The sequence below is a fragment of the Pituophis catenifer genome, unplaced genomic scaffold (assembly GCF_029215685.1).
Source record: "Pituophis catenifer annectens isolate HBS135680 unplaced genomic scaffold, rPitCat1.0.hap2 SCAF_3, whole genome shotgun sequence".
Classification (NCBI taxonomy): domain Eukaryota; kingdom Metazoa; phylum Chordata; class Lepidosauria; order Squamata; family Colubridae; genus Pituophis; species Pituophis catenifer.
Window position 1 is genome coordinate 154,663,272 of NW_027256883.1, and position 25,487 is coordinate 154,688,758.

The 25,487-nt window shown below is 39.6% G+C and overlaps 1 protein-coding gene across 3 annotated transcripts in view; it reads right to left on the reverse strand.

The window, feature by feature from the left end:
• ELAVL4 (ELAV like RNA binding protein 4) overlaps nucleotides 1–25,487 on the reverse strand; it is a 98,998-nt gene that overhangs the window by 18,114 nt on the left and 55,397 nt on the right. For all 3 annotated transcript variants that reach the window (XM_070939552.1, XM_070939553.1, XM_070939554.1), the window contains one exon: nucleotides 1,278–1,381. In XM_070939552.1, the coding sequence (XP_070795653.1) occupies nucleotides 1,278–1,381 (104 nt within the window). The remainder of the gene's footprint in view (nucleotides 1–1,277; nucleotides 1,382–25,487) is intronic.

The window sequence follows — 25,487 nt, forward strand, 5'->3', positions numbered from 1 at the left end:
CTTAACTATACAAATACTTGACCTAAATACAACTTTAGACTTTAGAAAGAGTTGCTTCTGTTTTTGTATTGCATTTCAAAGATCAATTTAGTTAACCAATCCATACCCAAAGCAGACCATGTCAGAAGTATATAATTTTGATCTCAGTGATCATTAACAGGCCTAAAATTTATTCTACCAGAATCTATGAATTTCAACATGTGTATTAGTATACACTCCATTTCTTTGTCAATATATTCTAAAATTCTTGAATTCTGTCAATATCAACTTTCTGAAAATAAAAACAGAACGTATTCTAAATTCAGGGAAATAATAACCAAGCATTAAAGAAAAACAACCATACAAAATGAATGCAGCTCTAAAACCATTACTTTAATCTTCAAATTACACATTAAGATGCACATCTTTATTTTGGTGGGTTATATTTTGCTGGTAAGCTTTCAAGCTAGGTGAATTCTGCAATTTCTACCTTTTATTTGGAAGCAGACTAGGAAGATTCCAGCTCAGTGTTAATAGTGAAACACACTGATTTTGGCACACTATTATACTACTGTACTATATGTCTGCACATATAAAACTGATTACATTTTACTGCACAGCACAGATATACAAGTTTCTAATGAATCAACTTGCATCATGGATATATCTCTTAAACCAGAAGGACATTATAGTAAGGAACTACTGCTTTTCCCATATAGATCCACAGTACAGAGAAGCTAATGGCATGAGATAATGCTAAGATTTTTTTCTTTCTTTCTGGAAAAGAAATCCCATTCTAAAGAGTATTTGAGCACGATCAGTGTACTATATGAAATTAATCAATTAAAATTAGTAGTTGATTGCCAATTATTCTCAGGTAGAGATAGATAAATAGATAGACAGACAGACAGAGAGACAACAGGATGCTATTATTAATCAGGACTAATTGGCACAAGCAACAAAACTCCGTATGATGGCCATCTTATCAATATCCTTCTTATGTTTTATCTCCTGAGGTTAATTTATAGATTATTCTTTAATGCTTTGACAACCTGCCCTGAATTCTTTGATAGTCATTTTAAAAGATTTTGCTTTTCCTTTCTTTTTTTAAAGGAGAAAACAGCTGAGTTTTGAAAAGAATAATAATAAAAAATCTGCTGTACACTTTTCCCTTGTTTCAAAGTAAGAGATGTTTGCATCCTTTGAATGATGGAGAATGCAACTTTGATGAGATAGCCAGGAGCTGTCTTAACTACACTCTTCCATAATTTAGCAAGACACTCTTTGTATTCTCTTACCTTTATGGTTTTGGTCTGGAGTCTGAGTCCATTTAAAGTGTTAATGGCTTTCTCTGCATCCTTTGGATCAATATAGTTAACAAATCCATACCCTAAACTCTGCCCTGTTGAAACATAAGAAACAAAAAAAAAAAGGACTCAGTATTCTTTGTAGCACACATGTACGATTTCCAAATGGGGGATTAAAGTTCTTTTTTCTGGTACCATTCTTAACCTAAAAAATTCATCCCAATCCAGAAAGCATACCTGTACAATCTGAACTCCTAAAAATTAACATTTTTTAAAAAAAATAGCATGGGACCTTTTGTGTATGGTAATGCTGATTCTTCTACATTCCACAGGGGAGTTAAAATTGAAAACTGCATGAATTAAAAAAATACTTAAGTGATCACTCTTACTAAAGCTTTTTCTGCATGTGAATCACATTAAAAGAACAGATGACAAGAAACAGGTAGCAGCAGGATTATGTGCATAAATTCATTAGGTGTGTCATATTTTAATTAGCAGACAGAATTAAAGAAATGGTGGTACAACAATGCAAGTTCAACTGAAAATGAAAAAAATGTTATGCTTATACCAAGCAATCTTTAAAAACCAAAATCTTACCAATGAAAACATGTAAGAGATCTGCGTTTTCTTAACCTTCACTAGCTTTTTAAAATTTAGAACATTCATATACTGTCCCTCAACAAGAAAGAAATTTACATAAACAAAGCAGAACATAATTTTCAAAAATCGGTAGATGAAAAACTAAAATTTAAAAGCCAACAAATTAACTGCTGCTTTGACAACGACAACACAAATATTTAGATCAGAAACATCAGAATATTATGTGCCAACATAGCTTATTATCTTGTACTCTGCACTGTGTTCAGGATGTGAAATAGCAAAAAAAAAAATGAAACAATAAAATTATTTTTGTATTTAGATGATAGAAGCTGTTTTGAGCAGTCAAGACGATTTCAACAGCTTTTGCTTTATTGGTAGTCTGTGTTTAGATTGTACTGGTCATTTTTATCCAGAACCAACAACATAGTTTGGTAACATGATCTAATTATGAGATTCACACAAATATGGGTTCACCTTGGTCCTGTAGTATATTGAAAAAAATTAACTAAGAAAAACTGATCTCACCATAATTTCCCCTTTGCTTGTTCTCTCACATGTGCTTACAAACGTATTTGTTTTAGAGTGTATATCAGCACATGCATAATTACACATTAATTTTTCCTTCTGTTATCTCAATATGCTCAGTTTTGAAAAGTGACAATAGCTCTATATCCACATGTATTCCATCCTTCCTGAGAGAAACCCAATAATCTTATATTTATATATTACAATTTGGTTTTGTTCAGCAGTTTTTAATTCAAATAATTCTACCACCGGTTCCCTGAAAATGTGAGCGTGCGCGCACATGCATGTGCAGCTTCTGCACATGCATGCACATAGCTTCTGCATGAGTGCGCACAGCTTCTACACATGCGCATGGCTTCCGCACAAATGCAGCTTCTGCCATGCGGCAAGGCTCAACCGTGCAGCCTTTCAGGGCCTCCTCCCCTCCAACTCTGCTCTCTGGGGCAGCAGCTGCTTCTCTCCGCACTGCTGGGAGAGCGTCTTCTGCAATTTAGCAGCTGTGAGCTGCTGCTATCATGGGACTTGGAGGAAAGTGGCGGCTCACAGCTGCTAAATTGCAGAAGACGCTCTCCCAGCAAGAGCAGCAGCGGAGAGAAGCAGCTGCCAACCCGGAGAGCACATGGAGCATCTCTGTGAGCAATGCTTGGCTTGGCAAGGGATGGAAGAAGCGGCTGCAAGATCTCCGCTGCAGTGCTTTCCAGACGGGACTTCTTACAGGTATGAAGAACCGTCCGGTCCATTCCCAAACCACTTTGACCCTCCTGCACCCATGCTGCCCACCCCCCTGCAGCCCTTTGGCCTAGCATGACAGAATAAATTGCTTCGGGCCGGGGGGCCTTAGTTTTGAGGCCAGAGGGGGGGTGGCAGCATGTGGGTGGGGGCCCGGGGCAAGGTGGGAGCCAGGGAATGGCACGTCCCTGCGTCCCAATCCAAGGCCAAGGGCAAGCGGGTGGCATGTTTACCTTTGGTGAGCAGAGTGGATGAGGCGCGTCGATTAGCTGGGCTCTGTGGCGAAGGCAAGATATATAGGGCAGGGTGGGGTGACCCCGCGAACGGGTAAGGTAGAGGTCAGCCAGAGGTGGTATTTGCCGGTTCTCCAAAGTACTCAAAATTTCCGCTACCCATTAGCCCGAACTGGTCCGAAACCTGCTGAATACCACCTCTGAGGACTACTATCCTAGTATTTTCTCACAGTGCAGGGTCTGCTTTTCCGGTCAACAGATGCTATTTCACACAATCAAATTCAGCAAATGGGCCCAATTGGATGATTTTCGTGCCTGTATTAATTGTGCACAGCCACTTTTGCTTTTCCTCATGGGCATTTGCCATTGATGTGAACTGTGTAGGATGCTGATAATAGCGAACAACCATACCACCGTAAGCATATTTCCTGCTTTGAAAATAATACAACACCCATCTGCTGCCAGACACACAACATGTGGTCAACAAGGGAAACACAACATACATATCTAATGACATATATAGACTTTTAGTGGTTGGCCATTCAGTGGCATATAGTGCTACTGGGCAAATCATTTTGTAAAATTTTGATTTTAGGTGAATTGCATAGGCCTATCATAGAGCACACTCGAGTTATCTCCTTCCCGCACAGCCAGATTGCATTCACCCTCACATCTACTGCCTGAATGGTGAAAGTGCTTGGGCTAGTCTAGATACTCAGTCTTCTTGATATTGAAGCTCAAATTGAACTGTGCCTCAATATCAAGTACTTTCCAAATGGTAGCTGAGAAAAGGATCTTATTGGCATAAAGCAAAACCCAGGGGGAACTGTGATGCAAGTCTTGTGTGATGTGTCCATGAGAACAATAAACAGCAATGGCAAACCTTGTGCACACCAATCTTGTGTGTGACACCAAAACTGTCAGAAAGACCAGGAGCACATGATACTCGGCTGCTGGTATAAACATACTGTATCTTTCAGAGTATAAGATGTACTTACCCCACCCCCAAAAGAGGATGAAAATTTAGGTGCATCTTATATACCAAATGTAGCCCTGCCCACCCGCCAGCCCCCACCCTTTGGCCTCCGCGGGTCCTCTCAAATGGAGCTTTTGGAGGCTGCAAACACAGCCTCTCAAATGAAGAGCTTCTCAAACAGCCTTCAAAAGCTCCATTTGCAAAGGAGTTTCTCTTTGTGAAGGCAGCCTGTCAAACGGAGCTTTTGGAGGGTGAAAAAGCAAAACACAGAGGCCAAAATAGCAATCTGGAACAGCTGCTGCCTTGTCAGACTAGTTACACGCTTCCCCTGCTGTACTCACTGGAGCACCCTGCGATGATTAGCTCCATTTTTGAAGCTGCGTATCTGCCCCAACGAGGTACATCTGCCCATTGAGTGCTCGCTCGCTCACAACCAGCGAACCTGTTGCTAAAGTTCACCTCTGGGAACAGCTGATTGGGGGTATTCCGGGAGGCTGATCCACCAGCCAATCAGCTGCTTGTGCTGAATCAGGCTAATGTGCTGAAGCTGACCAGACTGTTTGCTAAGGATGCTAGCCAGGTGAATACTGATGGATGCTGGTAGGCACAGGCAGATTTTTTTTTCTTATTTTCCTCCCCCAGAACTAATGTATGTCTTATACTCCGGAGTGTCTCATACTCCAAAAAATATGGTAAACATTTGGGTAAATCATAGATCTGCAGTGGCACAGTGGTTAGAATGCAGTACTGAAGGCTAACTAACTGCTCACTTCAGGGGTTCGATTCTGAGTGGCTCAATGTTGGCTCAGCCTTCCATCCTTCTAGGTCAGTAAAATGAGGACCCAGATTGTTGGGATCAATGTGCTGACTCTGCAAACCACTTAGAGAGAGCTGTGAAGCACTGTGAAGCAGTATATAAGTCTAAATGCTATTGCTATTTGGACTTGTTTTATGAGTGGCTTCAGCATACCATGGACACGTGGTACATACCGTATCAGCTCATGTGGAACGCACAAAAAGGCCATGGAATTTCTCAGGAGTAACACTGTGAAAGCCTGTTACAACAGTGAGGGCTGAAATAAGAAAGGACTCCAGTGTTTTAAGTGTTCTGGTGATCCATTCTGACCCCTTCATTTCATGGCCAGATCTTTTGAACTAGCAGATCTGGCTTCACAGTGACTTTCTATCTCCAAGATGGTATATTTCTATACCTCCACTACAATCTCTCTGGATCTGTGCCTGACTTTTTTGACATTTGACTTCACATTTTACTCTTTAGCTTGTATTTTAAATCGGTTTATTGATTTTCCCCCAGTGAAAATAATTAGAATTTATTGTATAATAACATACACATACAAACTTACACACACAGGAACACACACACACAAATACACTGAATGCTTTGATTGCTTGTGCTTATGTGTACTAATAAACACTATTACAATTACAAGTTATTGTAGTGTGTGACAGTTGGGGTCAATTAACATGCAATTTTGGCCAATGTCTGTAGACCTCTTGTGTATATGTAGTAAGACATTAAATGTTAAGAAACTAACGCCTTGTCTCAACCTCTTCCTTAATCATAGGAATAATAGTAACTCAATAACCATACGAAATAATATCAATTATACATTGAAAATTATGATTACCTTATGAAGAATACATGGCATAAATTATGCTCCTAACGCCTCTGACCCTTCTATAGGTCACAATGACAAGATAGATGGAACTACACAATTTCTAAATTAAATTTCTAATTTCTAAATTAACAAGACAGAAGTTTTGACAGATACACTGTATTAGAAATACAGGTTTACCATTCAAAGTTACAACAGAATTGAAAAAAGTTACTTATGTCCTGTCCTCAAAGTTATGACTGCCATACCATCCCCATGCTCATGTGATCATATTTTTAGCACTTGGCAACTTGTTTGTATTTATAACCAGTTGCAATATTCTGTGGTCATGCCATCATATTTTGTGACTATTGAATAAGCTGGATTTGGATTTACAACCATGTGAACTGTTTAACAACTGCAATAACTCCCTAAACAACTGTCATAAAAAAAATCAAAGTCCGATTATGTGATGATTTGACTCACTATCGCAAAAAACTCTGGACTCAATTATTAGTCATAGATTACCTGTATTGAGAGAATAAACTGGCCCCAAACCAGAAAAATAATAATGATCTAACTGAAAGTAATGAGACGTGTTATTTAAATTTTAAAATGGGCCTTTAAACTTTTTTTAAAAATTTCATTTTAAAAAATCTCCAGAAACCAGATGTAATCTCCCTTGGGTATGACACTTGCCATTCTGTCCGAAAAAAGCTTCAGAAATTTTAATGTTATTTCTGAAAGTGTTTGTGGCTACAGTCTATTTTGGAACAGAATATTTGGAACAGTCTAATTTGGAACTGAATATTTCAGTTATGTTTATTGAAATTATTAGTACATTTGCCTAAATGTTTTGATAATTGATGATAATCATATCAATGCTTATTAACTTGTTTTATTCCCCATCTAAAATTGAAAGAAAAGGACCAGGCTGAGATCGGCTTAATTCTTGATCATTTGTCAAGTCGAACTGTTCCCAGAGAGCTTCTTCACATACTCATATATATTAATATTTCTGTGTTTCTATAGCTGTGAGAGCAACGTGAACATTGTGGTATATATCATATTCCAACGTAGTGATATATCAGTAATCTCATGCTTCACATAAACCTGTTTCTCTCTTATCCCTTTGAACTAGAAAACAAAAATGTCTAAATTACAGCTTTACTCTGCAGTTAGCAGATTAAGATAGTGGTGGGTTGCTACCAGTTTGCCCCGTATCAGGCGAACCGGTAGCGGCAGCGGTGGGAGGCTTCGCCCACCTGCCTGGACGCTTCTGTGCATGCGCAGAAGCGTCATGCGCATGCGAACCAATACCAATGGGATTTGAAACCAACTATTGGATTAAGAGATAATAAAACTATATGAAAGTTACAAGAATGAAGAAGAAAGAGGTGTATTTACTTCTATCCTTTTTGGTTAATTTGTAGTTCAGAAACTTTCCACCTTATTTTACTTGGCAATGTCTCCTAGACTCTAACTCTTTTGCTCGTTCTCTTTTTTTCTCAGACTCACTCAGATATCTGAAAATATAGTTTGGGCAACATGATTATGAAGGCTTGTATGGTACCTATCTGGCACCCTAGTCAAACAGATTTTGTTGGAGAAAAAATAAGTCTCAAGAGTGCAAAATCCATATTTTTAACCTCTTGTCTAATTATCATAAATTTTCGGCTCCAAGTGAGTAAGAAATATTTCAGAGGATTGAGTGCTCTTCACTTCCAGCAGCCCGCAGTTTCCTTCCTAAGAAAGGAAATGTGAAATTTTCTCCTGAATAGAAATTAAATTGTTTGCTTCATTTTGGAAGCTCCCTACTAAGTGTAAAAATGTAGGAGGCAAGCAGCAGAATGAAGAGCCAAGTTGAGTCTCAAGAAGTTATTTGAAGTTAACAGTTTGAATGATATCTAGGTTGAATTCAGGATTATATGGGAGATAAATTTAGGGCCTGAAATTTCTAAGTCACAGGAGATACTTAAAATGTTAACAAACATTACAATAAAAATGTTGCTTAGATAAAATTTCATTTTTATTTTCACTAATAAAAATCAAACCCATTTCCTCTTCTAAAAATCTAGGATTATTAAGCAAGTGCATGGCTATATAGGTACAGAATTATGATTCTGAGATTTTACAAGCTATTTCATAAATTACAGGACAGAGGATTTATGGAGTTCCTTTTCTGTACATATTTAAAGGGGATATACAGATAACACTGAACAACTAAGATTTTGCTTCCAAAACACTTTTGGGGGTTTCTTATAGATTTTTGGGTGCTGATCACAAAAATAACCTGTAATTTTACCTATTACATATTGTTTTATAGAATCTTTGTTTTTACACAATAGCAATGTACAGCCTTAGTACATATTGAGTATGCTGCACACATGAAAGAAACATACAAAAACATGAAACCATTACCAAAGTACAACTAGAATATTTGTGGAAATTAAGAGCAATGGCCCTATTGCTTGGAATGCAGCTTGGATATACCAAGTACTGATGTGGATGGGATAGCCATGCAAAAGAGTTGTGTTGCATTACGTTACATAAAAAGAAATGGCTACTCCCCAAAAGTGTGATTCCAGAACAACAACAACAACAACAACAACAACAACAACAACAAAACAAAAAAAACATGGCACATGAACTACTTGTTGATCTGACAAAAATATTTTTGCTTCCACTTCACATAAAGCTCAGACTGATGAAAAATTTCATGAAAGTGTTGAACAAGGAAGGTGAAGGTTTTTGTTGAGACAGGTGTTTCCAGGAATAACTGATGCCAAGATTAAGGAAGGCATTTTATTGGTCCACAGATCAGATATGTCATCAATGACAAGCAGTTCAAAAATCTGCAGCCAGAGAAAATTGCCTGGAAAGCATTCAAGGATATCATCGAACATTTTCTTGGCAACTACAGAACACCAAACTGCATTCAGTTGGTTGGCAAAGTTCTTACAGCATATACAAGACCATAAAGTACAACATGTCACTGAAGATTCATTTTTTGCATTCACACTTGGATTTCTTTCCCAAAAATCTAGGTGCAACAAGTGACGAACACGGTGAAAGGTTTCACCAGCATGAAAACACTTTTGGCTATGTTGAACTCATTGCAACCATGTTGCAATATATCAGAAACATTATGATATTAAATATATTATAGTTATTAAAACTTAATTTCAGATGTCTCAAGATTCCTACATGATGCAGTCATTTTGAAATTATATTTGTGTTCAGTTTAAAGGGGTCTATCATAATCACTGAAAGTTTTTCAGGAAGCAAAACTTTTGGAAAAAAAATGTCCAGTATAAAATGATATACTCTTGGGCAACAAACAATGGTAATGTAAGGTTGAAAAGATCCCAGACACTGTAGGCCACATACAATATAATGGTTGATACATTGTCAGGGTTCCAAGTAACACCCCCAAAGAAATCAAACTCCGAGGCTTGAAATTCCTCAAAGCTAACTTTTATTAGAGATGTCATTTTGGCACATCTGGGAAAACCCGAATCTGAGAGCTTCCGGGTTTTCCACACCCAAAATCAAGTTCAAGACCTTGCCCCTCACCCACAAGTCCACCACACATCCAATCATATACAGTCCGGAAAAGAAGATATCTTCCCATTCTTCTCAGCACAGCTGCAACGCACCTTGGCCTTGACTTTCTATAAAGAATTTTGTTTTGACTACATGTCTTCTTCACTTTATACTATCCCCCCTCCCAACTTCCCACAATAGGACTTGTGGCAGGCCTGAAGTCTGAAGGCACAAAGGTATGGCTTCCAGGTCTGACATACATTTTTAAAATATATCTTTTAAATAAGCTTTGGGGGATTCTCCACATTGGCATTGAATATAGTGAAGGTGAGGAAAAGGAACAATTAACCTTTCTTAAGAAACAAAACCACTAAGTACACATATGGCTCTGAATTTGGTTCCAAAATCACAACGCTTTAAGGAAAAAATATCAATATCAATCAGTATTTGAGGGGCTGCCACAAAGAAGAGGGGGTCAACCTATTTTACAAAGCACCAGAAGGTGAGACAAGAAACAATGGATGGAAATGAAAACAATCGTTCAGGTTAAGACCGAGCTGAAACTGGGGCAGGAAGGTGGAGGCAGGAGGCATGGCTAAAAGAAATAGACAGCTCGCGCTCAACAGGAAACAGACGATTCAACCAGGGGTGAAATGCTCCCGGTTTGGACCGGATTTCCCGATACGGTAGTGATGGAGGTGGGTGGTTCGGAGAACGGTAGCAAAAATCCCCCCATTGCCCCACTGAGCCGCGCAATCATCAGAGGCTTTTTTTTAATTTTTAAAAGCATTTTTTCTACATCCTCTTCGGCCGAAAAAATGCTTTTAAAAGTTTTTTTAAAAAACTTCTGATGATCGCTCGGCTCAGCTGGGATCATCAGAGGCTTTTAAAAGCATTTTTTTAACAACCTGTTCAGCCGAAGAGGTTGTAGAAAAAATGGTTTTAAAAGTAAAAAAAAAAAAAAAAGTTGGCCACGCCCACTCAGTCATATTGCCCCCCCGCCCCCCAAGCCATGTCCATAGAACTGGTAGTAACAAATTTTACATTTCACCACTGGATTCAACCCATTCTTGGCCACTCCTGGGTCCTGCAGGAGAAGTACTCAATCTATCTATATATATATAAAACAGGTTGTATGTATATATGTATGTTCCAGCATAACTCTGGAATGCCTCGAGCAATTTCAACCAAACTTGGTACACAGATGACTTACTCTTTGGAAACAAATACTGTGGTGATAAGACACCCCTAATACCCCTCGATGGCCAAAGCCTTTGTGCCAGAGCGAAGTGACCCTGTACTTGCCTTCACGCCATATTTGCACTCAAGGCAGCCCCCCCCCCTGCTTCAGTCTCAGAGCTGTAAGCCACATCTTGTTGCGAGGGGCGAGTGGGGCAGGATCGCATTGTTGCTCTGTGTCGTAATGAGCTCCAGGAGGAGGAAGGGACCCCATCTCCCCCATTGTGAAACACGCTAAAGTTCACTCTGCTGCACAAAGTGCTGTGAGAGTGCCTCTTGGCCTGCCCGGCGCCTCAAATCAGGATCAGAGGGGAGGGAGAGATATAGAGAAAGAGACACAGAGAGAGGGGAAAGAGAGACACACACAGAGACATGGGGAGCGACGGGGGGAGAGGCACACAGAAAGAGGGGAGATCAGCGATAAATAAATATCCAGGCAACGTCATGTTATCAGCTAGTAGGTGAATAAAAATGCTGAATCCAATATTGCAGGGTGCAAACTCAGTACCATTCACTATTCTTTGCACATATTACATACATATTTCATTTTACTTATATAACTACAGCAAAGTTGTAAGAGCTGTTCTTTCCAAAGGTAAGCTATTTTAGGACTGTTCTACTTGGGAATAAATAACTATAACTGCAATCCAAGGCACTGTGATTTGGGAGTAGTTTCCAGTGAAATGAGGGAATATTATTATTGAGTAAGATGCAATGAAAATTAATTTACGCTCATTAATTATCTTTTTAAAAAACACAGTTTAATATTTTTCACAGGGTAATTATGAAACAGCAATGCCGAAGAGAAAAAGATAAAAATGGAACAGACCTAAGAAGAATTGATATGATAATTATAATGAACAAGCATTCAAACATGTCACTATATTAGGAATGAATTATAGAATTGTACAATTGTAGAGTTGACAAAAGGACCACAAGGATAATCTACTCCAACCCTTGCAACATGTGATAAAACTATTTACAGGTGGTCCTTGACGTATTACCACAAATGGGACCAAACGTTCCATTGCTAAGCAATGCAGTGATAAACTGTGAGGCAATCGCTTGCAGTCCCAGTTGCCATTGTTAATCAAACCCCACACTTGTTAGGCAAGGCAACTTCCTACTGTCTTATCACAACCAAGGTCAAGAAACAAACTGACAAAAAGGCTGCAAGTGGCAGGCAAGTAAGGAGCTGCTGACAGGTGGCAAACAGAGTGAGCGGGTATATAGGGGTGGGTTAGGAAGAGTGTGTGGAGGTGCATGAGAGGTGCTGTGTGGGGAGAGAACACAGGGTGAGCGAGAGATGCCATATGGGTTGGGGAAGGTGGAGGGAGTAAATAAACTAATGAACTACATGAATGCCTACTATCACAGATGAACCAGCTACTAATAGCAGACTCTCACCCAAGTGGCTAACACAGGAAAGGACAGTGCTAACCATCAGAGACCCACACAAGGGAACAGCACTGTCAAACTACATCATAGCTGCCAAGCTATAGGACCACATGGGTCAATATATAAGCACAGGTCAGAAGGGCATTGAAAACAACATCACAGGCTCAAAACACCAGTTGCTCATAGAAAGATAGATGGTCCAAGACTCAAGATTTAGAAAGAACAATCTGAGCACAGCTCGGATTGATTTCAGGGAAACCAGGTGTACTGTAGTATCTGTACAATGTATGGCCTCAAGTATCCCAAGTCCAGGTGGGAGATTCCACAGAAGGTTGTGGAGAATAGGAGGGCTACACTTCTGTGGGATTTCCAGAACCAGATAAACAAACTTAAAGCCGCTCCAAACTCGCTGCAGAAAATACGACTTCAGCAACAGAGTTGTCAATGCCTGGAATGCTCCACCTGCCTTTCTTGTTACATCCTCTAACCCCCGCAACTTTTTTCCTGTCCCCAGCCTCCAGAGACTCCTAGAGAGGCTCCTACAGACTCCTAGAGAGGTTCTGGAGGCTGGGGACAGCAAAAAATGTCACTTCCTGTCCCACCGGGAGTTGGGAAATGGGCCTTTTCAGCCTCCGTAGGGCCTCCAAGGGAGTGGGAAAGGCTGTTTTCACCATTCCCAGATACACAGAGAGGATCTAGAATCAGGTAAGAAAGAAAAATGGGCCTACAAGGCCACCATGTGCCAGGAGCGGGGGGGGGAGGGGGTTGCGCACACATGCGCGTAGGCACGTGCGCACGCGACCCTCCCCCCCTCTCCTGGCACGCGATGGCAAAAAGGTTAGCCATCACTGGCATAGATGCAGCAAATAAGATCTTCTTTGTCTCCTTACAGAATTAAGAAGCATTAAAGTGTAAACAAGTTCATGAAATATGTAATAAAATGGAAATTAAAAAAAAAATCCTCTACATTGGATATGTGTCAACTAGTAATTCAAAAAGGAGCAAGAATTATTCTCTGCTAAAGAATGAGGGAATTACATACCACTGAATTAGAAAATCAAATAGCTGTTTAGATTCTGAGCTGGAGCCTTTTTCCCGTGAGCTTTGTTTTTGCTAACATTCTAAATTCTCTCAATTCGTCTCAGTCACCTTTGTTTATCCATAGATGAACCAACAAAATTAAAACTGTTACAAATACAGGCAATTTCAAGACAGTGAGTTGTGTTTTCCCATGATCATACCCTATTTACTATTAAGAAAAAAATGGAAAGAATATTGAGAACATTTAGGTTGCAGACTTCATAGGTTCCTGATAGTCATTCATAATCTCTATGCGCTTCAGGAGTGATTTAAATCTCTGTGTTGGGGGGTGGGAGTGAGGGGATTCTCTTTACCTATTAACATTTCTAAACCTCTAAAGCAGTGATGGCTAACCTTTTTGCCAAAAGCGGTTGAGGGAGAAGCCATGCTGATGAAGGCAGCGGTATACTATTCCGAGATCCCGAGTGGCCCGGGCTGGAGTGTTGGAGAGCACCAGGATATCGTCCAAGTAGTAGTGGAGCCGAACCGGCTGTTGACGTAGATGGGCTGCCACGGCTGCCAGGAGCTTCGTAAAGGTTCTGGGGGCAGAAGAAAGGCCGAAGGGCATTGCCCTGTATTGGAAATGCCGGCCGTTATAGGCAAAGCGTAGGAAACGACGATGGGACAGTCGTATGGGCACGTGGAGGTACACTTCTTTCAGATCGATAGAGGTCATCCAATCCAATGGTCGAATGGAAGCCAGAATTGAGCGGAGAGACTCCATTTTGAACTGATGGTAGATGATAAACTCGTTCAGCCTCTTGAGGTCCAATATGCCCCTGTAACCCTCAGACGCTTTGGGGACCGGAAAAATATGGAGTAGAAGCCGGTCCCGCGATGTTAGGGGGGAACCGGTTCTATGGCCTGGATTCGGAGCAGGTGATGGATTTCTGCCTCCATCAATTGACGCTTGGCGAAATTGGACGAGAGAGGACATTGGACGAAGCGAGAGGGAGGACGTGAACGGAACTCCAGAGTAAGACCTAGCCGGATCGTTTGGAGCACCCAGGCGTCCGTTGTCGAAACCTCCCACTGAGAGAGAAAATGAGTCAAACGGCCGCCGATGGGAAGGTGGGTGTAGTCATTTTCCTCTTCTGAAAGCACGGGTGCCCGTACCTCGGAAGGGCCGTTTGGGCCCTGGAGCCTTGCGTCCTCGGTCTCTGAAGGAAGGCCTATCGAAAGATCGATCGAACCCCTGAGAGTAGGACCTGGAAGAGAAGGACCCGGAGGGTCCAGCGTCGTTGTGAAAAGGCTGTCTGGTGGAATAAGACGAAGGTTTACGTTCAGCTCTTCTATAAGAGGATGGCATGACCTTTCGTTTATCCTTGTCCTCTACAAGGATGGGGTCCAATGCGTCTCCAAAGAGGCGGGAACCCTTGTACGGAGTTGAGGCTAGGCGCCATCTGGACTTTGCATCAGCCCCCCAATTTTTAAGCCACAATAAACGGCAAGATGTAACGGATGATACCAGAGCGCGCGAAGTAAACTTCGCGGCATTCAGCGAAGCGTCCACCGTATATTCGGTCGCCGCCACCAGTTTGTTGACATCTTGGCGGAGGCGTGAATCGTCAGGATGGAGGCGCTCCTGAAGTTGGCGGAGCCAGATCAGTGATGCGCAGCTGAAGAAGGAAACCGAGGTGGCGGCCCTCACTGCCCAGGCGGCTGCATTGTGTGTACGACGAAAAGTAAACTCAGTTTTCCGATCTTCCGAGTGCAGCCCGTCGGCGATGTCGTTGGAGATTACCGAGGAAGCAGTCAGATTGGCCACGGGGGCGTCTACTGTTGGCAACTGAAGAAGATCCTGGAGACTAGGTGCTGAACAGTAAAGTTTTTTTTCCAGACCCGATGGAGCAGGTAAGGAGGAGGGTGTGGACCAGGAACGTTGGACTACCTCGGAAGAGTTGCGGGCACGGAATGAAGTCTGCTTCAGGCTTGGGCGCCGTGAACAGGGCCTCATGTTGTTGAGAAGGGCCCGGTTGATCAACCTGCGGGGTTGGATCTGCCATTTTCGTGGTCAATTTGGCTTTGTGTAGAAGGGATTTAAATAGCGAGGGCCTGAAGAGTCCCGAGAAGGCCGGCTTTTCCGGTGGCATATCAGCATCGTCGGATAAATCCATATCTAATAGGTCGGTCCCGTCTTCCTCCGAAGACGACTCCCCACCGTGTCCACAGTCTGGATAGGAAGCATCCACATGTGTCATGGGGGGATACTGGTAAGGGGCCGGCTGGGAGGCCCGAGGCACAGGCGGCGGAAGAGGATATTGCGAATGAGGCCAGACAGCATATTGCGCTGGATGTTGAGAGTTTGCTGCCAGAGTGCGGGATACAGTCTCGGAGAAGATCTGTTGAATGTCATAAGGACAAGGTGATGGGACCGGCCCTGTGGCACGCAAACCTGCAGCCGTGGGAGTAAATGTCGCTTCCGGCTGAGCCCTTTGAATATGGGAGGTGTTGCACGAGAGGTCCACCGGTCCCGTGCAATGGGCCGGAATTGCTCCAGAAGAACTGTCCATGTCAGGTTGCTGATACAAAGGCTGTAGTGGTAGTGGATCATCCTGATGGAAGGGCTGATCGCTTACTTCCGCCACAGGTGATAGTGAAACTGGTAAACGAGAGGACGAAGCCTGATTGGACTGTTTGCGTGCCTTCTCAAATTTTCGTTCCAGGGCCTTGTGCCTCCTGGAAGCGTCCTTAACTGCAGCGGATGTAGATTTGGACTTCTTAGAAGATGGGGCATCAGATGATGGATGCGAAGAACGTTTGCGAGACTTCTTACGCTGCCTGCTCTGCTCTGGGGAACTCTGAAAATCTTCCAGTTCAGAAGAGAGTTCACATTCTGCCATGTTGAGAACAATTTGGGATAACTGGCCAAGGTTGGTTTCTCTTATTATTTATTTGTTTTTTATTTTCTTTACTTTTTTTATTATTTATTTATTTATTTATTTATTTATTTATTTAGTTTTTATAACTGAATATGAATATATTAATTTTTTCTAAAGTATGAACAGAGGCTCAAACAACAGCAGAAGAACTAAGGTAAGCACAGCAGGTAAGTCCAAAGAGAATAAATGGGAAAAGTTGGAACTATGACAGTTTCACCACAGAGGTAATGTCACTGACTCCAGATATTGCTAGCAGAAAGCTCTCGGCTCCCAGCAGCCAACTGCGCACGCGCTAAGGCAGTTGCTGGGCAGAAAATGGCAGCCGTTGACTTCCTTGCACTGAGGGTGGAGGGAATGGCGCTATGAGAGGGCCGCAGAGGAATAGGTGATTTGCGTGCCAGTTATTCCCTTCCTTATCGTCTCCCCTGCAGGTGGAGGTGAACTGTCAGGCTGGGAAGAGGATTTAATAAGACTCGCCGGAGGGACAGGCAATTTGGCGCGAGCTGTCACAAACGGCAGCTCTGAGCGCCGAGGCGGGTGAAAATGGCGCGAAAATGTCCAAGCCTCCTAGTGCCGCCGCCCCGAAGCGAGAGATCGATGAGAGGAGGCAACGACACGGAGAAAAACAGCAGGAGCCTCAGAAGAACTTCCAACGCTGTGTGGAACGATCGGAGCAGGGAAGAACCGCTTGCGGTGTCAAATTGCGGCTAACTATCGAGGATCGGCAAGAGGAGGTTGCGGTGCTGTCCCTGTGCTCCTCAGGCGCGCGATCACTCAGAAGTGATCCAAGCGCCAATAGACAGTTTAAATTTAATGAGAGAGAGCCGCTGAGAGCAGGGCCACAATCTCAAGCCGCTTAGGATCGAAAACAAAGTCCAAAGGGGCGGGGGCGGTGTTACCGGCAGGCCGGGAAACCTACCCACACGCCAGCGGCTATTAAGTGGAGCGGGGATTCAGATGATTGGCCAGGCACCCCGTAGAAAGTAAACTGACCCAGACAGCCTGCCTGAGGGTTGCCTGAGGCAGCAGGAAAACTCACCCCTGGCCAACCAAACGAAGAGGGAAAATTCACCAAAAATGCAGAAAAACACACTTAGAAGAATCCAAAGCTTCAGGAATAATTTAGTAGAGAAGCAGAGAAAAATTCAGACAGTGTCACAGGCTCAACTGAGTGAACTAAACTGGGTCTCTGTTGAGCAAGTGGGCGTGTCTGAAGAGAATATATTTAAAGGAACACACTCAGTGTAGGCTACTCAACTACTGAATTACCCGAAGCTTTGGACTCTCCAAGCTGCGCGTTGGAGAATATTGAGAACATTTAGGTTGCAGACTTCATAGGTTCCTGATAGTCATTCATAATCTCTATGCACTTCAGGAGTGATTTAAATCTCTGTGTTGGGGGGTGGGAGTGAGGGGATTCTCTTTACCTATTAACATTTCTAAACCTCTAAAGCAGTGATGGCTAACCTTTTTGCCAAAAGCGGTGGGAGGTGTCCCACGCATGCCCACACCCATAATTCAATGCCCCCACACATGCCATAGGTTTGCCATCATGGCTCTAAAGGATCAACTTCTGTTAATGGAAAATTAAGGGGTGACACATTTTGATACTCAAAAATCTCACAGAATTACTGTCCATTCCATTCTCATAATAAATCAATATCCATGCCTTAGTGAATCCAGTCTCCTATTAAAAAAAGACAGATCCCAGATATAACTGTACCCTTAGTATTATTTTGAAATGTTATTTATATACATCTACTGAAACATAAACAGATTTCATACAAAGAAAAATATAGGAGAAAAAAATGAATAAAAAGGATAATTTTTCATAGAATGTCATATTTATAATATACCAAGTTTACTTTTAACATATTTCAATTTTTGCTATAAATGCTACAATTTGCTTAACAGATAGGGTTGCATTCTTATGTTTTGCTAGTTTAATATACAATTTCAATTTTAGCAATGTAGTTATGTATTGTGGACATCTACTATAGCAAATATTTTCAGAAAATACTAATTTTACATTTAAAAACAAAACTATTGTGTTAATAAGGGAAAGGAAAAAGTCCACAGCTCATTAGTGTCATTATCTGAAGTATTATAACTCAGCAATTTAAGTGTCTTTTTAATCCTACATTTCTTTTTTATGGACAGAAAACGGAAGATTTGTCTTTTGGTGAAAAAGTTCTTTATCTTTTCTATATGTTGTGATATTTCTTGATCTGGTGAATTTCCAATTGTGAGCCAATTAACTGTTTTACAAGCAATTTTAAAATAAAGACAACAAGAAATATGTAATGATCCTCTTTTTAAAAAAGTCTTGTGGGAATTTTTTTCTTTTTTGTGAAATGTTCCTCTCTTTTCCTTTTCTTCAATTCCAATCAAGTTGGTATCTGCAAAAACTTTAAGGTATTTCAGGATATCTTTTGTATTACATGCAGTGCTTGAAAATGTTCTAGATTTTTAAATTAAAAACATACAAAAATGTACAGCAGGAAATTATATCTATAAATACTAATATCTGTAAACTTAAATTGGGTGAAATGATGCTTCATAAGGCAACAATTTTTGAATAAAAAAACCTGAAATGGGCTAATTTAAGAATGTGTCCAGAATCTGGAACATATTACTCTCTCATGGGATTGAAATTTGGCAAAGGTATGGTTGCTTCAGTGCTGCTGAATCACTGGCCAGAGGTTCAGCAGAGTGGTCCCACCCTAGCCCTCCAGAAGCTGGGTAGACTCCATTCCTGACTACTGGACCCACAACACAGTAGAATGGTCCTTCCTTTATTCAAGTCCCCAGGAAGTTGCAAGTTGTTCCTGCTCCCTGCTTTTTTGCCTTTGTTCTTGCACACTCTGCTTTTTTGTTTCTCTTACCTCTGTTTAGATAAGGCAATAACTCTGAAACAATGATCCAACAGGTTATGGGTCATCTAGTTATAATTAAAATGGAAATAGATTTTGCAATTTCAACTTTACAGATTCATTTCAGAAACAAATTCCTGCTGGCTTTACTCCTTATATCCAATAAGTTATATATTTAGAAATTATACTGAATAAAGACAAACTAAAAATCCTTCAACAGTCAATTCACACAATTGACTAAAAGTCATTACAAATCTTTTCCTAATAGCTAAATGCAATGGAGAAATTATTCACCAACTAATTTCAGCATTTTCAGCACACATATCCTTATCATGCTATTTCTTTTTGAATAACCAAAAGTGTACTCAACTGCTATTTTCATATAACAAGGTAGGGAGACGTTCACACTTCCTGCAAAAAAAAAAAAAAAAATCAACTGTACAAAACCACTGGGTTTAACTGGCGCATGTAATTCCACTGTCATTTGTTTTTTTATTTTCTTTTCTGAATGCTATTTTAATCCTAATTATTACTTTACAAGCTGTTTAGAATTGCAATTGCATTTGAAGTAGTCTTTTGAACTCTAATCACATACAACTCACTACTTTTTACAATTATTTGCACATCTTATTTCCACAACTTTAGTAAATGTTCTACCAAGGTAAAACATTTATCTACCTACTGTTTATGTACAACTTGCAATTATTCATCTTTTTTCTTGGAAAACAAAACAGTCATGGTTTTGATATATTAACTTTCAGATGCATATCTCTCATGGTATTATATAGTCTAAAATTTGCTGAAAATAATTTGGATTCTCATCTCACAATACCAGCATTGACTGTACTATATATAGCACTACATACACATTCATTATTCACGTTAACAAACCTCCCTTTCCAGCAGAATTCCTGATGTATTTTCCTGTATATACATCAAACATTCATCATGCAAAGCAAACCATTTATTTTCATATAAGCTTTATTATATATCACAATTACCAATTCAGCAATCAGCTCCTAAACATCACACTGATACAGATCCCTTTCATAATTCAAGCCATGTCATTTGACAATGTTTTCTCTAAATCTACAAATGTACAACGAACTTTCTTTCTCACATCCATACGTTTTTAGTGATATTTTAAAGAACAAAAATCTGACTGACAATCCAGCATAAATTTTCAATTTAGATTTTAATCACTGTTACCTCCCTTCAGTCTGAATTCTACCGAAACACTTTCCAGGCATACATAATAGCCTAATCCCAATGTAATTTTGGTATTTATATTTGTTATTATTCTCTTTGAATCAGGGAATAAACAATATTCTTCCAATTGTGAGGCACATGTACAGATCCAAGTCAGGCAGCCACTCCATAAACAGACATATTTAAAAATTCTTGTGAGACACCATCTATACCTGAAGCGTTACCATTTCAACATGTTCATATTTGTCACTTCCTTTCCATTGTTTTTTCTTTGTTTACTAATATACCATGATAATTCCATACAAATCTTTAAAATATATCTTATAGCATTTTCTCACTTCATTTTCTTCCAAATAATGTCACTTTTATTTCAATTCATTTACTTTGCTTAGAGAATTTGTTTATACCTTTTCTTTTACTTCCAAAATAATGTTTTATTTTCACCCAAATGCTTTATCTTTTCTTTGTTTCTTCTAATCTTAATGGCTCCTTTTTCTCTTTATTCTTTACAAATATCCCTTTCTTTATATGCATATTATACAGTATTTTTCCCTTGTACTTTTTTTTTGCAGCAATTGTATTTTGTTACATGCATATGTATGTTTCAATTATAGCTATATTCCCTAAACATTCTTAGGAGAAATGAGAGGAAGAAAATTACTGGAACCTAAACTGAAAATAAATATTTATTTATTCTAGTTAGACATTATTGTATGCAAATACATATAGGAGATTCTGCTACTCATCTGCAAGATACATGGCAACAGATGGAATGATTGGGGTTCATACATATAAAACATAAAGACATTTTCTAATTGGAACGCTTGCTCAAAACGTTTTTTTAAAAAATATAGGGATGGAGTACCAGATAGGTTTTCAACTGTCAGATCTTCAGTATTAGTCATGAATGCTCCCTTCTTTCTTATTTTATAATGATGACTTCTGGTAACAAAAACACTCAACCCTGCAAGACGTAAGGGCCGTTTTAGATAACTTGTATGATATACATACTCAACTAGTGCCATATTACTGGCCTCTCTTCTGACAGTCAATGACATCTTTGATTAGTTTTACATTGCACATGTCTTAGTGTAAGTGCATTTCTAAACAGCAATTGCCACCAGCCATAGGGGATGAAGATCAATAAAGTAGCATGTGCAGGGATCTTTCCTCCCCACTGCTATGGCTTTTATAAAAATCCCCCTACCTTGTGGTTGCAATTTGACTCAGATGGGAAGGTTCCATGGCACCAATGGGAACTTCCTTCCCAACGTAAATTGGAGCTGTGGGGGCAGAAGGAGGAAGGGTTAAACCCCTATGCGTTGCAGTCCAGATCCACATCCACACACTCCAACAGTAAATTCTGTTTAAAAACTATCTTTACATTAAAATCTTAAAATACATTTAGTTTAATATCCAGATTTACGCTAACAGAGAAGAACTCTGTAAATACTTAAGCTTGCCAGAATATTTGTGAACAGGTTTCACAGTTCACAATTCTCCATAGTCAAGACTTAGCTAATTCAATATTACTTCACTGAACATTTACAAACATTTCCTCCCAAAAAAGCATAAATGTGTCTGTAACACCTCCTACTATTTTTAAAAATACCCATCAGGTATGCAATGAGGTCTGTATTAAATTACTTCCAAGAGAAAAGTGAACGCTTGTAATTTTGGAATATATTTATTGTACAAGTTTTATTTACAAGTTTATTGGGCAGGACAGCAGACAGATGATGTCTGATTGATCTGTACGGAATATAAATTTCCATGTTCTACCTATCCTTGAGAAGACAGTGTTAAGAATAACCATATGTTAACAAAAAGCAGCTTTTAATCTTCCTCATTCACATCAAATCACAATACTTTCTAAAAAGAAAAAGAATGAATTCAGTGACTTCAGTGACTATATGGGAGCTGCCAGGGAAGCAAGGTCATAGTGATAATTTAGGGATCACTTTTTCCACTTACTCCTTAAAATTCTCCATAAAGTATATTGTTATACTGCAGAGAAAAACAGTATCAGTCTCTCAAAAAGACAAACTATCAGCAATATTTTGAGTGGTATGGATACTTCAGTTTAAGTAAAGAAAATACCAAAAGGAAATAAGCCAAAAAATGGAAGTGTAAGCAAATGAAAATAATAGTCCAAGCTGACTAAAAAAATACAGGAGAAAAAATATACATTAAAAATGATGAAGAAGTGATTATTGCAACTTGCAATTAGTTTGAAAGGAAAAAGATGTATAACAGATCTACCTTCTGCTGGAGAACAAATATTTGTTGGACGAAGAGTTCTGATTAATAATACTTGCTCCAAATCTATCCAATATGTCACTAGCCTAGTATTATATGATGACAGTTCAAAAAGCATTAAGCATTAAGAAGAACACGCACAAAAATAAATACTGCTGCTTCCCTCACATTGCTGCTACATGAAATCAAAGGAAATCTTATCTGCTTATTAATACTTTGATTTATCTATCTCTTTGTGGCAGAGGACCAAAAATTAACCCCTAAAACTGAAGGAGCTTGAAAAGGAACAGGTTAACAAAGACTGTTAAGACAAAATTGTGTTTCTTTCAGCATAAAGATACAGAATAATCTCTGAAGCACTATCAGAAATATTGTATAAACTTAATGAGAATTTTTGATGAAATCAATTAGCATTGCAATGATTCTTTTTGCGTGAAAGTGAGATACATTTATCAAATCCAAATAGCTGCCCATTTCACTAGTGATACATAACAAATATGGTCCTATTTACTCAAAACTCAGGATAAATGTAAAGCTAAACTAGGAGTAATATTAAAAGAACACTTAAGACAAAATTCCAAATGAGCTATATTTGAAATAATAAGAATTCAAATTCCGCATATATTCCCTCTTCCCTATTTTTTCCAGAGGAAGGTACACTAGTGTTTTATTCCTGCATTGGGATAATTGGTTCAGTGGTACGGTATATAATGCATTCTCCCAAAGTGTTCACCTGCACCATTTCACACTTTAAATTGTTTTTCCCAACCTAGTTTTGTGGTAGCTTTTCAGTGACAGAAATTTCCTTGCACTTTCAAATTAGGATAGCAACACTGAATACTGTAACTAACATCCAATGGTGGATTGGATTTACAGCTAAATCCTGTTTTGCATAATTTTCTTTAACAGGGGTGAGGGGATTCTACAAGAAAGAAATCCATAGTTGCTTTTCCTTGTAAGGTTATATTTTATCCTGTTCCTAAACAAAAGATTACAAATTTTCATTCCAATAGCATTTTATATGTATGTGCTGGAACTCTAAAAGCAGGCACAGCTATGATAATTTGAAAAGTAAAGTTACTGAAACAGTAACATTATTAAACCTACAGGTTTACTGCCTGCATAAAGCAACATGCATTTCTGCTTACTGAAAAATTGTGCATTTATTTAACTCATTAGATTCATCAATCTGAAGAGAAACCAGAGTATTAATCAGACTTTTTAGGTACAATTCATGGTGCTGTTGTACTGTTTCCTTCTCATATTTACCTCACAAGAACAGTCCAATGTTGTGGGTTGAGCTGAGAGGATGACTGTCCAAAAATTATCCAGCTGGTTTTCATGAACTACAACTCAGTTTCCTGGTTTCTAGCCCAGTTTAATTATTAAATGAAACTGATTCTTGAATAATTATCTTTGAAAAATATTTTGTGAATGAAGGCAAATATACGTGTCCCAGGATAATGTTGCAGGATCCAGTGCACATATCCTGGAGATTGAGAAGCTCCCTGAAGATGGGCTCCAGCACAAGTCCAAAAGCTTGGAAAAACAAACCCTTGGTCCCAGGACCTTGAAAATATCTACCTGCAATATCTATCTGAAAAGGCAACTTTTCTATCTGAAAAAAGGCAACTTTTTGGCTCTACTGCAATTGCAGTGTTATGGTGGGACATGGTCATACTGCAATATCAATGGGAAAAAAACCAATAAAATATTTCTAACTGCGTCTACTCTTCCCTTAACTGGAACACAATGCATTATGAGAGGCACTAAATAATACTGTAAACAATATTAGAGGCTAAATGCTGCATTTGTAAATGTTTAGCCATTAAGTGGCAATTGTGCTTGGGGGAAAAAGTACTGATTTCTCAGAAATGGAAGCGAGTTTGATGTGGATTATATTTTATAATAGCATTATATGAACCATATCTTTAAAACTACTAGATCAGTAATGCTAGCTGTCAGAGATGGCTTAAAAATATTAAATACTTAAATAGCACTCCCCCCCCCCCCCCGTTGACACCTGGTGACTACATTAATGAGTCTAGGCAATTTTCCTGACAGCAATTTTAGATTTGACATTGCCTTCTTCCTAGGGATAAGAGAATGCAACTGGCCTCACTGGCTTCATGCCTAAAATAAAACTAGAATTCATGTTTTCCTAGTGCCTCACCTGGATCGTTAAACGCCAAATAAAACCATAGGCATATCTAATCCAAGCTTTTGTTTAATTATTTATTTTAAAAAGCTTATATAGCCATCCTTCTTATATATAATAATAACCCTGAGGAGCTCACAAGAGGACAATAAAGTATAAAAGAACCATAAAACCATCAGCGTCCCATTGGTGTTTCACCAAATGACGATTCATTGGGAAGCTCAAACCCAGTCTAGATAACGATAGTCCTTTTCTAATGTTACTTCCCAGAAACAATAAGGCATGCTTGCTTTATGATTCAGGAGGCATAAGCAGCATTAGCAGCCACAGAGTTTCTATGCTCCTGTCCAGCCTCATGTAAAAAAATAGTAATCTAAAATTCTAACATCATGAGATAAGGAGTTGATATTCATGTTTCCTGTATTCTATTATTCTTCCAAGCTAAAGAGCTTTGTCTTTCTTTACAGAGGCACTGCTCAAGCATTTTCATTGCCTTTACTGTAGCAAACTTAGTTTCAATATCCCGAAGGTCAGTGATCAGAACTGTATATAATAATGCAAGGCTAAATTATTGGAATTGCTAGGGAGACTGGTGCAATATAATATAATGCCCTTAAAGCAGTGATGGCGAATCCTTTGGGTTTGGTGTGTCAAAAATTTGGAAAATATCTAAGTTGATTTTTCTGGTTTCTCTCTTCTGAACAAAAGAGAAACAATTCTCTGTCTCCCCTCCCATCTAGAACACCCTGAACTGCAGCATTTGGCAGCACCACCGAAGCTGGGCCTGAAAGAGAGGCCTAGGCCTTGACTTAAGCCCTAGTGCCACTGCTGCCATTGAAAAAGGCTGCTTGGTGCCATTTCCAAGAGCTCCCCAGGAT